At 44.8% G+C, this 12,848-nt stretch overlaps 1 protein-coding gene across 1 annotated transcript in view; it reads right to left on the reverse strand.

The window, feature by feature from the left end:
• LOC138262461 (ATP-dependent translocase ABCB1-like) overlaps window positions 1–12,848 on the reverse strand; it is a 691,566-nt gene that overhangs the window by 404,478 nt on the left and 274,240 nt on the right. The window contains exon 10 of the mRNA XM_069212356.1: window positions 2,990–3,160. Within this exon, the coding sequence (XP_069068457.1) occupies window positions 2,990–3,160 (171 nt within the window). The remainder of the gene's footprint in view (window positions 1–2,989; window positions 3,161–12,848) is intronic.

A 12,848-nucleotide genomic window follows, 5' to 3' on the forward strand; every position in this document is an offset into this window, starting at 1 on the left:
TGCCCAAAATGAATTTGTTACATGCCACCTCAATCATATGTCTAGCGAATATCAAAATGGCAATACCTTGCTGAGTCCCAGAAATCTTGGGTTGATGTGTTTGGTGGACAACAGTGACTTACAAATGTAGGCTAAGTGTTCACTTTTAACAACTGATTAAATAAAATAGACCACTGGTCTACCTCTGCAGCAATGCAGCAAATATGTTTTCAATGAAAATAAATAAAATAAAGTAAGTGCTTCTATAAATCTTTTGCCTCACTCATCCAAGGGTACCTTGTCTGTCAAGAACTTCTCAAGATTATACAACCTTTTTAATACATGTTACACTGCCAAAGCAAAGCATTCACAGTAGCTCCATTGCTTGATTGGTAAAAGAATAAGGGGCATATTTACAAGAAAGTGGTGCATCATAGATGCTGCATGACTTTTCTTGCACCACATTATGCCCCCCCCAATGCCACCATGTGTGCAACGTATTTACAATACGATGCACCATGGAGCACGTTAGGCCAATATCATCAAAAATGTTGACATTTCCTCTGGCTCTTTTAGTGGATTAGCGGCAAACATTATGGTGCTAATCCACCAAAGTCAAGGGAGGCCCATTGAAAACATGGGGGTCGTCACTTTAAATGGCTTTCTTCCTCAGGCATTAAAATTGATGACAAAAATGGCACAATGAAATGTTGTAAGTTTCACTGCACCATTTTTGCAGGCCTCCCTGCATTGGAACTCCCCCCCTTGCATACATTTTGCTTGGCGCAGACATAATGTGGCACAAGGGTTTACTAAATGGCGCAATTCATACATTGCACACTTGCTAAATATGGTGTGAGGAAAATGCCTCCTCAATGCCACCTTAGCATTAAACAATTATACTTATGTGGCGCAAGGAGTTGCAAGGAGCTTTTATATATGCCTCTAAATTCTGTTGGCCAAAGCTTTCCTCAGAGACCCGCGGCAGGCACTATAAAATGTCAGGGGCACAAAACCATGGCAGTGTAGTCTTGGCTCCATCTCATGCCTTTTTCATCCACCACCCAACACGACCTGCCTTTTTATCTCACTCTACATCCATGATTTTTCACTTTGCCTCAGTTTTTTCCTTCATGCTCTTCTTCCTTCTTTCGTTTTATTGTTTCTCCACTCTTTTAAATCTTGGACAAAGTCAGATGAGAAAAAATAGTGCAGGTCCCTCAAAATAAGTGCTAGTGGTTACCACTGGCTCAAATTAAGTACTGCATACCTCTCTGCATTTTACATTTTCATATCGAAATATTCTCTAAGTAATAGACCAATCACATTTTTATGATGGACAAAAGCGCCCCAGAGTCTTCTGAAATGGAGATGAGTCTTTCACTCTACAAAATGTACGAGGTTTATTAAGAATCAAATCATATGACTCTGGACAATGGAATAACCTATGGTACTGTAATCCACGTTTCTTTACATTTCTTTAAAAAACTTGATCCAATGTGGCAAAAAAAGGAGTGTAGGCACATATTAGAGATGTGACCGAAATCAGACAGTCTAGTTGTGGATGCACTAACTTGGGCCCATATTTATACCTGGTTTGTGCTGAATTAGTGTCCTCTTTATTTATACTTTGGCGTTAGACACATCTAGAGCCAAAGTTATGGAGTTTACATTGTTTTCAGTAGGGGAAAATCTACCTTGCATCAATTGGAAGCAAGGTAGGCGTTCCTGTCCAGAAAAGGATGGTATGGCCTTTGCACCATATTTATCCCACCATGCCAAAATCCAGCACGGTGGACGGGTGCCTTAAATAATAGTGCTCAGCTTGCTTAGCGCCATTATTTAACGCCTGGGTAGGTGCAAGTGTAAGGGGACCTGTAGGCAGTTTTCCATAGTCGGAGACCATGGAAGTTGCTCACAGATGCCCTTCCCTGTCCCAAGGGACACCACCACCCACCCCTACCCACACCAGGAGGTCATCTAAGGATGGGGGACCCATCTATGGTAAGTCCAGGTGAGTATTTTTTTTTTTTTTCAAACACTGCTCGGGGGCCTGACTTGGGGCCCCCTGCATGGCTCTGGCCCCAATGACCATGCCCGTGAGACATTCATCCCCTGGGCATGGCCATTGGGATGGTGGGCATGGCTCCTGTCTTTACTAAGACAGGAGCCATGTCCATGGGGCTTTTTTGCCAGAAAATGTGCTACACTGCCTAGAGGCAATTTCTTTGCCTCTAAACAGTGTAGCACCATAATTTGGTGCACAAGCCCCGGTTCCCCCTACGTGTCCCAGACCCTGAGTACGCTAGCAGGGCCTTACGCCGGCTAGCGCCATTCCATAAATATGGCGCCAGGCTGGCATCTAGGAATGACGCTAGTCGGTGCTATACTTTTTGGCACAAACCTGCGTTAGCGCAGGTTTGTGCCAAAAAGTATATAAATGGGCCTTGGTAGCTACAAGCTAGTGCACGAGCTGTAAACAGCACTGTTGGAAAAAAAATTGAGTTGTGCCTGTCACTGTGTTTCCTATCCGTGCTGCCTACAGCTTGCTCTCTATTTCAGAGGGTCAAAGGGTTTGCAAGTTAGATTATGTACTACAGATAGCACAGTTAAGTGCAAAACAATGTGCAAAACTCCGCTGTACGCCTGCATACATGTTCAGCGACTTCCCTTGGATAAGTTATCTTGTTTCACTGATGAATGACAAGGATTTTAACAGTGATGTATCTTGTTTCCTTGCAGCTCATGCATAGCCAAGCAGTGATGTAAAAGTTAGGGGTTATGAGACACTGGCTTCATGCTCCATGTGAGTTATTTGCATCTACTTATTCTTGTTATAGGTCGAAACATTGAAAATTATTATTATGCTTCTTTTTACCGTGTCATATTTTCAGTTGTTGAAATATAACACCCGCTCATCCATACAAAAGTCATAATTACATTTTTCATTCAAAACCACAAGCTCATTAATGCACAAAAAGTCAAACCAATCGGTGATAGATGCCCTTACCTTTTCCAGAGCTTCTTGTACTACAGACTCACTCTGAGTGTCCAAAGCAGACGTTGCTTCATCCAGCAACAGAATCGTCGGGTTTCTTATTAGGGCTCGAGCAATAGCAATCCTCTGCTTTTGTCCTCCGCTCAACTTAGCTCCTCTTTCACCGACCATTGTGTTAAATTTCTTGAATAAAGATAAATAAGGGTAATGATACATAGGGATAATGCAAGCTTCATTTGTTTCTCTTCGGGAGAGCATTAGGTCAGTGCACTGCATCAAACATCCTACACGGATAATTTATACAGTGATGATGGTTCAGCGGTCTATATGACATCCCTACTATGAGATAAAAATGTTCTATATCTACATAGTAAAGTCTTGGGGTATTGTTTATATTGAAGAATTTAAGAAGTATACATCTATTACATAAAAAGTACAGGCATATATCTTAAAAAGTGTGAGGGCACTGGAAACAGCATTTTGGGAGGGCATAGAGGATCTCGAGAATTGTTCCACACTCCACACCTAAACAAGCACTGGATTACGCAGCAAAGCAATGTGCTATGTGTCATTGAACACCCGCACCCAGCCACTGAAGGAGGCTTGCCTACACTCTTGCACACCCTCACAAATCAGCGATTTAGTCTGCCTATCTGTGACTGTGGTTAGGGAGCACAAATATGCTCTACTTTAATTTGAAGCGTCATGCATCAAATGTTGAGGCTGGAGAAACATTCAAGGTGGGTGGTGTATTGCTACATGCACTACGTGCATGTAGCAGCACTACGTGCAAGGTAAACAGTGGTGCAGGGTGTTGGCCATTGGCCTCTGCTTCCATTGGCCTTCGCTTCCATTTTGGTTCACGACTTCATTTTGTCGAGTCTGGTTCTGTGCGTAAGGCACTGTTCTGTGTTTTTCCACAAGCTTCGGCAAGCTACAGGGTGGGGTGTTTTTCTGCTCAACTTTGCTCCATCTGCCTGATACGAAGGGAGCTACTTACATTCCACGAGCTATCAGTTAGAACAACAGGGGGAAGCGCCTGTACTCAAGGAGGAATGCAAACTTCACCTTGGAGCCCTCTCCTGGGAACTTGGCCCGTTCTGAGGAGACATCTTGAAGGGTGAACAAGGTACCGCCGATTGCACAATTTGTAAAGGAGGGGGTCTTTTTCTAGAAAAGACTCCTGGGCGTTAGTAAATACTATAAAGGTTGGGGCCTGGATGGACAGGTTTAGGAACTCTCTTCTGGGTTGGACGCAACGCCAGGAGGACTGATTGTCCCGAAAGAGGCTCCCTGTGCCAGCCGATTTGGGTTCCCCGGCTTTGTGTACGGCGGAGGGATGCAGACGCTCTTTTCAGTGAAGCTTTTCAATTTATTAAGTATATTGTGTGTGCGTGCGTAATATGCACTTATTCTTGCAGTCATTTTCATGCTATTGAGCATTGAAGTATATTGTGTGTGCGTGCGTAATATGCACTTATTCTTGCAGTCATTTTCATGCTATTGAGCATTGAAGTATATTGTGTGTGCGTGTATTATATGCACTGACTCTTGCAGTTATTCACAGAGTGCTTATATTCTCACCATTATTCTCATGTTATTCTCTTGATATATATGTATATATATATTAGTGTAGTTAGTTTTGCCATATGAGAACTTGCCCCTTAAATAAATTTGATTATTTTACCCACTAAGGTGTCTGAGAGTGATTGCTTTACATTGTGCCTTAAAATATCCTGAAGTGCATAGTTTTGATATTCTGAAGAGTAAAGCAACACAAATTGGCGTAGTCGTTTGCAGGATTCAAAAAAAAAAAGGGAAAATGCTTAATAAGATCAAAGCGAACTCAAAAGCAAGTTCTCATGTAGCAAATCCGGACATAGAAATACCGGGGAGGGAAACTGCCCCGTATAAACTTTTAGCTCAGGAATGGTCACGTTGTGCTGGTTTGTTTGAAAATTGGAATGTGTGTATGTCAAATGCAGAACCTGAAGATGTTCTTACATGTTTACAAAAGGTATCAATTGATAAGGGAAGGGAGATTTGTGCGTTGGGGAGGTGAGGCTGGATCTTGCTTTCTGCGTACCGAAAGTTGTATGAAAATTTTTTACAGTTACAAAAAGACCACGAGCAGCTGGAGAAGGAGTTAGTAGGAGCCCGAAATTCCTCTACCATGCTAGCTTGTCAAAATAAATTATTAAGTGATAAGCTTGAAATGTACCAACTGGTTGCAGAGAGAACGGCCGTTAGCGTCGCTCAATATAAACACAAGAAACGAAGAGGGAAAGTTAATAAAAAGAAGGTGCATTTAGCTATCTCTCAGGCAGGATTAGCCTTTGACCCTGAATTTTGGGATGGAAACATCTGGGATACATCTGATTTTTCAGATGAGTCCGGGGGTGATAACTGTCAAGATGTTAGTCAGGGAAAGACAGAGCGCAGGAATGTTGTCCGTGCGCAGCCCATATATCGGCGAAAGTAACAGCATAGCCCAGCTAACCCCGGAGGGGTGATGTTGGATGCCCTGGAGGATTATACACAACAAGAACTAAGTGATGTGATAGATAGATTTCGACAGAGGTCTGGGGAAACATTGCTTACGTGGATGGTGCGTGTGCACGATATGGGGGGTCAGGGGGTCCAATTGGATCACGGCGACGCCCCGAGGCTTTGTATGTTAAGTACAGACCTGGTTATTCAAAATGAGTTTAGAACTTATCCAGGGAATGGTCCCATGACCAATTTGTTAGAGTTAGCTGCGCAAGGGTGCGCTTAGAAGTATCCGACAGAGTCAGACTGGCCGCCTAACGATAAACCTTGGTATACTTTGAGAGATGCAGTACAGAGACTGAAGGAAGAAGAGATGAAAACAGCTATCTTTATGGGTAATGCCCATGATTTGATGAATGGAATTTTAAATGTGTCTGTGCGAAACCGGTTGATTAGGGCCGCTCCTCCTGCATATTAGCATGTCATCATGACTTTGTTAATTAATCAGACGGGTAACCCATTGTCTCAGGTGGTAGAAGCGGTGCGTGAGTTAAGTGATTTAGGAGAATGGGCTAAGCCAGAGAGGAATTCACGGTCTGAGAATCGTACTGATAACAACAGGGTGAGAAGGCGAGACATGTTTCAGGCCTTGCTGCGAGATGGGGTGACCAGGGATGAAATTGATGGGATAACCACCAAGGACATGTGGGAGATGTACCGCAAACGCAGTTTGGATAAAAAGGAGGGGAGCAGGAAAGGGAACAAGAAGGATAACAAAGTGGTGAACCAGAGAAAGGCAGGAGGGGAGGAGCGTGAGGGTGAAAAGGGAGAGAGAGGGAGAGAGCCCCACAGTAGAGAGAGATCCCCAGATGATGGAGATTGGGAGGAAGAGCACCAAAGCTCAGAGGGAACCCGGAGCAGGGAGAGAGACCGGGAACTGACAGGTTCTGGGAAAACTCGAGGAAGAGAGTGGGAGAGGGAGCTGGTAAGCTCAGAGAGGTTGCGAAGCAGAGACAGGGAGGAGGAGTTCCCTGAGAATTACCGCAAACTGTATCCAGATCTGACTTGGGCAGACTCGGATGTGCGCAGAGTGAAAATAGATTAGGAAACAGGTCAAACTCCGGTGCAGGGATGGGCTCGCAAAGATAACAGACCTCATGTCAAAGTAGAAATTTATTGGAAACGTGGAAATGTTCAAAAAGTTCGAGCCCTCGTTGACACCGGAGCGGAGGCCACTTTGATTCATGGCAACCCAAGAAAATTCAGGGGACAGTACTTCACCATTACGGGATTGGGCGGAAAAGAAACCCCGACAGTGCAGATAGTGGTTCCCATGAAAATAGGGGCACTTCCAAAGAGAGAATACACTGTCTTGATTGTGCCCATTCCCGAGTACATTATTGGAATTGACATTTTGAAAGGGATGACCCTACATTTGGAAGATGGATGTTATCAATTTGGTTCCAAAAGATTTGTATCAATAGCCGCCGCAAGGGTGGGGCTGTTGAAGATTCCTCCGGTAACACTTCCCCAAGCTACTAAGGTGATTCAAATGAAACAGTACAGAATACCGGGAGGACATGAGGAGATTAGCCAGACTATACATGATTTACTGGAGGCCAGGGTAATAGTTCCCATCACCACTGCGTGGAATAATGCCCTCTGGCCTGTTCGTAAAAGTGATAGATGGAGGATTTGCATTGATTATCGCCAATTGAATAAACATACACCTCCTCTGACTGCAGCGGTCCCAGACACCATTACCTTGATTGAGAACATACAGAAACACAGTGGGACTTGGTATGCCACCATTGACATTGCCAATGCGTTTTTTACGATACCAATAGCTACTGAGAGCCAGCCTCAGCTGGCATTCCAGTGGGCGGGGCGTCAGTACACCTTCTGTAGATTGCCCATGGGGTATTTACATAGCCCCACTATCTGCCACCGGCTGGTGGCAGAGCATTTGGATGAAGTACCAGTGGTTCCTAGAGTGCAAATTTCTCACTATATAGATGACGTGATGATGCAGGGAGAGACACAAGAACAGGTGCAGATTCAGCTAGACAGGGTGGTGGAACATTTGCAGAATAAAGGGTGGGAGATTAACCCCGAAAAAGTGCAGGGACCGTCTCAGAGCGTGAAATTTTTGGGCATTCAGTGGAATCAGGGACACAGAGAAGTGTTGCCAAAAGTGAAACAAAAGATAAAGGAATTTGCAGTGCCGCGAAATCGGAAGGAAGCCCAGAGTTTTATTGGACTATTCGGGTATTGGAGACAGCATATACCCCATTTGTCTCAGATTTTAGCCCCATTGTACAAAGTTACACGAAAGAAAAATGCGTTTGAATGGGGAGAGCAGGAGCAGCGCGCGTTTGAATTGACGAAAGACGCCATTCAGCATGCTTTGGATTTGTGGCCGATTCGGGAGGGAGACATTGAGTTGAATGCGACAGTCCAGGGGCAGCATGCCAATTCGAGTTTATGGCAAAAACAAGGAAGAAAGAGGGTGCCCCTGGGATTTTGGATAAAGAAGTTACCCGAAGCAGGAGAGCGGTATACTCCCTTTGAGAAGCAGCTGCTGGCCTGCTATTGGGCCCTGGTTGATACTGAGCAAATTACACTGGGACACAATGTGATTTTAAGGCCTGAAATTCCCATCATGCAGTGGGTAATGAGTTCCCCTAAAACTCATAGAATTGGACATGCGCAGGAAGCCAGCATTATAAAATGGAAATGGTATGTCCAGGACAGGGCACGAGCGGGTCCAAAAGGAACCGCCGTTTTGCATGAGCAGGTAGCGCAGGCTCCAGTGGAGAATTCCGAAAAGTTGCATGATGTACCTTCAGTGTGTGAATCCTCAGTAGGGTGGGGCCAGCCGTTCGCAGACTTGTCTGCAGATGACAAAAAACATGTATGGTTCACAGATGGCTCAGCAAAATATGTTGGAGCGAAAAGGCACTGGCAGGCAGTGTCCTATAATCCTGTTACAAAGAAGCTTTTGACAACTACAGGACAGGGAAGAAGTAGCCAGTTTGCAGAGCTTTATGCTGTGTATCAGGCTTTGAAACAAGAGCTACCCGGAAAATGTCACATTTATACAGATTCCTGGTCTACCGCCAATGGGTTAGCTACTTGGCTTCCCACGTGGCATGCACATCAGTACAAAATCCATAACAAAGAGGTATGGGGGAAGGAGGTATGGCAGGAGATCTGGGAAATGTTACCTCAAAGCACCGTGACTGTCTATCATGTGGACGCTCACTGTCCAACTGATTCATTAGACCGATGGTTCAATTGTCTTGCAGACGATCGAGCCAAGATTCAAGAGGCTGAAGTGGAGGCGCAGAATTCTGATTTGGTGGAAATGGCTAAATGGGCACACCAGAAATGCGGACATCTTGGAGAAAAGGCTACTCACAGGTGGGCCGAGATTAGAGGGATGCATCTTCCCCTAGATTTGAATATATTTAAAACAGCAATCATTGAATGTCCCATTTGTCAGCATGCACAGCACAGACCGGTCCCACAGGTGGTGAGAGGCCAGCTAGGCAGAGGTAAATTGCCAGGACAAATTTGGCAGATTGATTACATTGGACCAATGCCAGTGAGCAGAGGGTGTCAGTATGCCTGCACTGTGGTAGACACTTACTCTGGTTATATCATAGCCTTTCCCTGCAAGCGCGCAACTCAGCAGAGCACCCTGAAAACATTAGATCTGTTGATTCTGTACTATGGGGTGCCACTCCAGATTCAAAGTGATAACGCCAGCCACTTCAAGGGCAGACTAGTGCAGGACTATTGTGCACAACACAATATTGAGTGGATTTTTCACATACCTTACTACCCACAAGCAGCGGGACTGATTGAGAGAATGAATGGGTTGCTGAAAGAACAATTGCGTAAACTGTCTGATGGGACACTGAAGGGGTGGAGGGATAATTTGTACGATGCTTTGCAAATTTTGAACAACCGACCTCTTACAAATGCCGAGACACCTCTCATGAGAATGCTCACACCTGCTTTACAGATTAATCCGTTTACAACGAGCAATACCATTGTGTATTGGGAAACAGCTCCAGGAGCTTTGGCCCCATATCGAGCTACACCAGAATCTGCAGGACTTGACTTACATGCTTTACACATGCATCGATTGAAGCCTAGAGACATCACTCTGATTGAAACTGGGGTGGGAATTCAGATTCCCCCTGAGCATTACGGTCTGATCGCCCCTCGATCTGGGCTTGCCCTGAGAGGCATCCAAGTTTTAGGAGGCGTGATAGATGCAGACTACCAAGGCGAGTCAAAAGTCATTCTCTTGAACGGTGGTGACGCAGACCTAGTGGTGCAACCTGGTGATCGCGTTGCCCAAATTGTCATCATGCCGGTTTATGGAGGTGTTGTTAAGAAGGGGAGCGCCCCAGCTCTTCTCACTGTAAGAGGCAAAGGAGGGATCGGATCTACTGACAAGAACCCAGGGGCCAAAGTGTGGATTGAATCCCTAAATAACCCTCCTCAACCCGCTGATGTCATCGCCACTGGACCAGACAATGTCCTGGTAGTTATGCGACCTGGTCAAGACAAATGGGAACATGTTGCCGCTGACAAATGCTATTTGCGAGAATGATAATACGTGTTTTGTCCTTTGTTCTTTTCAGATCATCCTGTGGAGTGCCTGTGCCATGAGTGTGGTGTATGGAGCCCGTTTCGGAAACTCCACCGGGGAGCGGGAGGGGCTCATAGCCCAAAAATTCAACCGTCAGTCGCAGATGCCGACGCTACTGCATCAACCGAACAACGTTTGGATTCATCTAGCGCAGGAAGTGCTGAATATATCTCACTTCTGTATGAGTAACATGCAAAGCGTTCAAGATCTGATTACCACTTGTCTAGTGGCAGTGCCCACTCCTGCTGCTGTATTATTGCACATCTTTAACAATACAAACCAGGATGGAATGGTGGATGTGAATGACGTTTGCTCCCATCTGTCACTCTATGAGTACTGCCGTCATTGTCCGGAGGTGGGCAGGCGGTTGTGGAGGAACATGACATCTATACTCACGTTTAACATCTCAAATCGGGATGTGTGCTATTCGTTGACCTGTGATCCTATGAAAATAGGTAAATGTGCTCAGCTCAAATTGGAGAAAAGAGACAAAAACTTAACTGCTGCACAACGGACGTTGTGCCACTCACGAAATGACCTGACCTGTTTGAACGTAAATAATTCGATGTTTTGCCAGCACGTGGTGCCTGCTGCCAGCCACATTCAAAATGTTAAGTTGCCTAAAGGTTGGCTCTTTTCTTGTGGTAACCTTTCTTTTAGTTATATTCCAGCCAATCTAACCGGAGGGCCTTGTGCCTGGTCACGCTTAGGCTTTCTCATGTTTCCTATGGATACTGCTCTACACCCTCGCTATACCAGAGACACTATTCAATTACCTACGGACTGTGATTCTGAAATTTCATTGCTTTCCAAAACAGAATATGTTAGTTTAGCTGGTTCTATCGTAGGGGTGCCAGGACTTGCAGTATATAATACCAGAGTTATTAATAAACTTGCATGTTTAGTAGTCAAGAATATTAACTATACATCAGCTGCCTTAGCTGAGCTGTTATTAGATGTACAGGGAATTAGAAGAGCCGCTTTGCAGAATCGTGCTGCTATTGATTATTTACTGCTTAAACACAACCATGGCTGCAGTGATTTTGAAGGGTTGTGTTGCTTCAATTTATCCGACCACTCCATATCAATCAACTCCCATATAGAAGCCCTGCATAAGTTAGTGAAGGGGGTGCAGCAAGATGTTGACAAGGGGTGGTGGGATTGGGCTTTTGGATGGCAGCCTAATTTAGGCCAACTGCGTTATATCTTTGGTGTAATCATTATCATAACAGTTATTTTAATTTTGTTATGTTGTTGTATTCAGTGTGTGCCTAACCTTCTATCTCAGTGTCGCCCAAGTGCATTGCCATTTCAGCTTATAGGATATACTTAGTTGTAAGTTGGCCAAATGGTCCAAGGGTGGAAATGTATTGCTACATGCACTACGTGCATGTAGCAGCACTACGTGCAAGGTAAACAGTGGTGCAGGGTGTGGATCATTGGCCTCTGCTTCCATTGGCCTTTGCTTCCATTTTGGTTCACGACTCCATTTTGTCGAGTCTGGTTCTGTGCGTAAAGCACTGTTCTGTGTTTTTCCACAAGCTTCGGCAAGCTACCGGGTGGGGTGTTTTTCTGCTCAACTTTGCTCCATCTGCCTGATACGAGGGGAGCTATTTACATTCCACGAGCTATCAGTTAGAACAACAGGGGGATGCGCCTGTACTCAAGGAGGAATGCAAACTTCACCTTGGAGCCCTCTCCTGGGAACTTGGCCCGTTTTGAGGAGACATCTCGAAGGGTGAACAAGGTACCGCCGATTGCACAATTTGTAAAGGAGGGGGTCTTTTTCTAGAAAAGACTCCTGGGCGTTAGTAAATACTATAAAGGTTGGGGGCCTGGATGGACAGGTTTAGGAACTCTCTTCTAGGTCTGGGTGAAGCTTTTAGGAACTCTCTTCTGGGTTGGACGCAACGCCAGGAATACTGATGGTCCCGAAAGAGGCTCCCTGTGCCAGCCGATTTGGGTTCCCCGGCTTTGTGTACGGCGGAGGGATGCAGACGCTCTTTTCGGTGAAGCTTTTCAATTTATTAAGTATATTGTGTGTGCGTGCGTAATATGCACTTATTCTTGCAGTCATTTTCATGCTATTGAGCATTGAAGTATATTGTGTGTGCGTGCGTAATATGCACTTATTCTTGCAGTCATTTTCATGCTATTGAGCATTGAAGTATATTGTGTGTGCGTGCGTAATATGCACTTATTCTTGCAGTCATTTTCATGCTATTGAGCATTGAAGTATATTGTGTGTGCGTGTATTATATGCACTGACTCTTGCAGTTATTCACAGAGTGCTTATATTCTCACCATTATTCTCATGTTATTCTCTTGATATATATGTATATATATATTAGTGTGGTTAGTTTTGCCATATGAGAACTTGCCCCTTAAATAAACTTGATTATTTTACCCACTAAGGTGTCTGAGAGTGATTGCTTTACATTGTGCCTTAAAATATCCTGAAGTGCATAGTTTTGATATTCTGAAGAGTAAAGCAACACAGGTGGTTAACAAAATTCTGTGCGTGAGACAATATATATTGGGGGCATATTTAAGATCCCCCAGTGCCACAGTTTTCGTGACGCTCTGATGGCGCTATGTCCTGCACCATTTTTGCAAGGTGGCGTTAAGTCACTATTTGTGGCTCTACGCCACCTTGTTAATACAGCACCTTCACATGCAGCACTTTGCGTAGACGGGCGTGCAATGGGTATTGCT

This window comes from Pleurodeles waltl, chromosome 10, assembly GCF_031143425.1.
Source record: "Pleurodeles waltl isolate 20211129_DDA chromosome 10, aPleWal1.hap1.20221129, whole genome shotgun sequence".
Taxonomy (NCBI): domain Eukaryota; kingdom Metazoa; phylum Chordata; class Amphibia; order Caudata; family Salamandridae; genus Pleurodeles; species Pleurodeles waltl.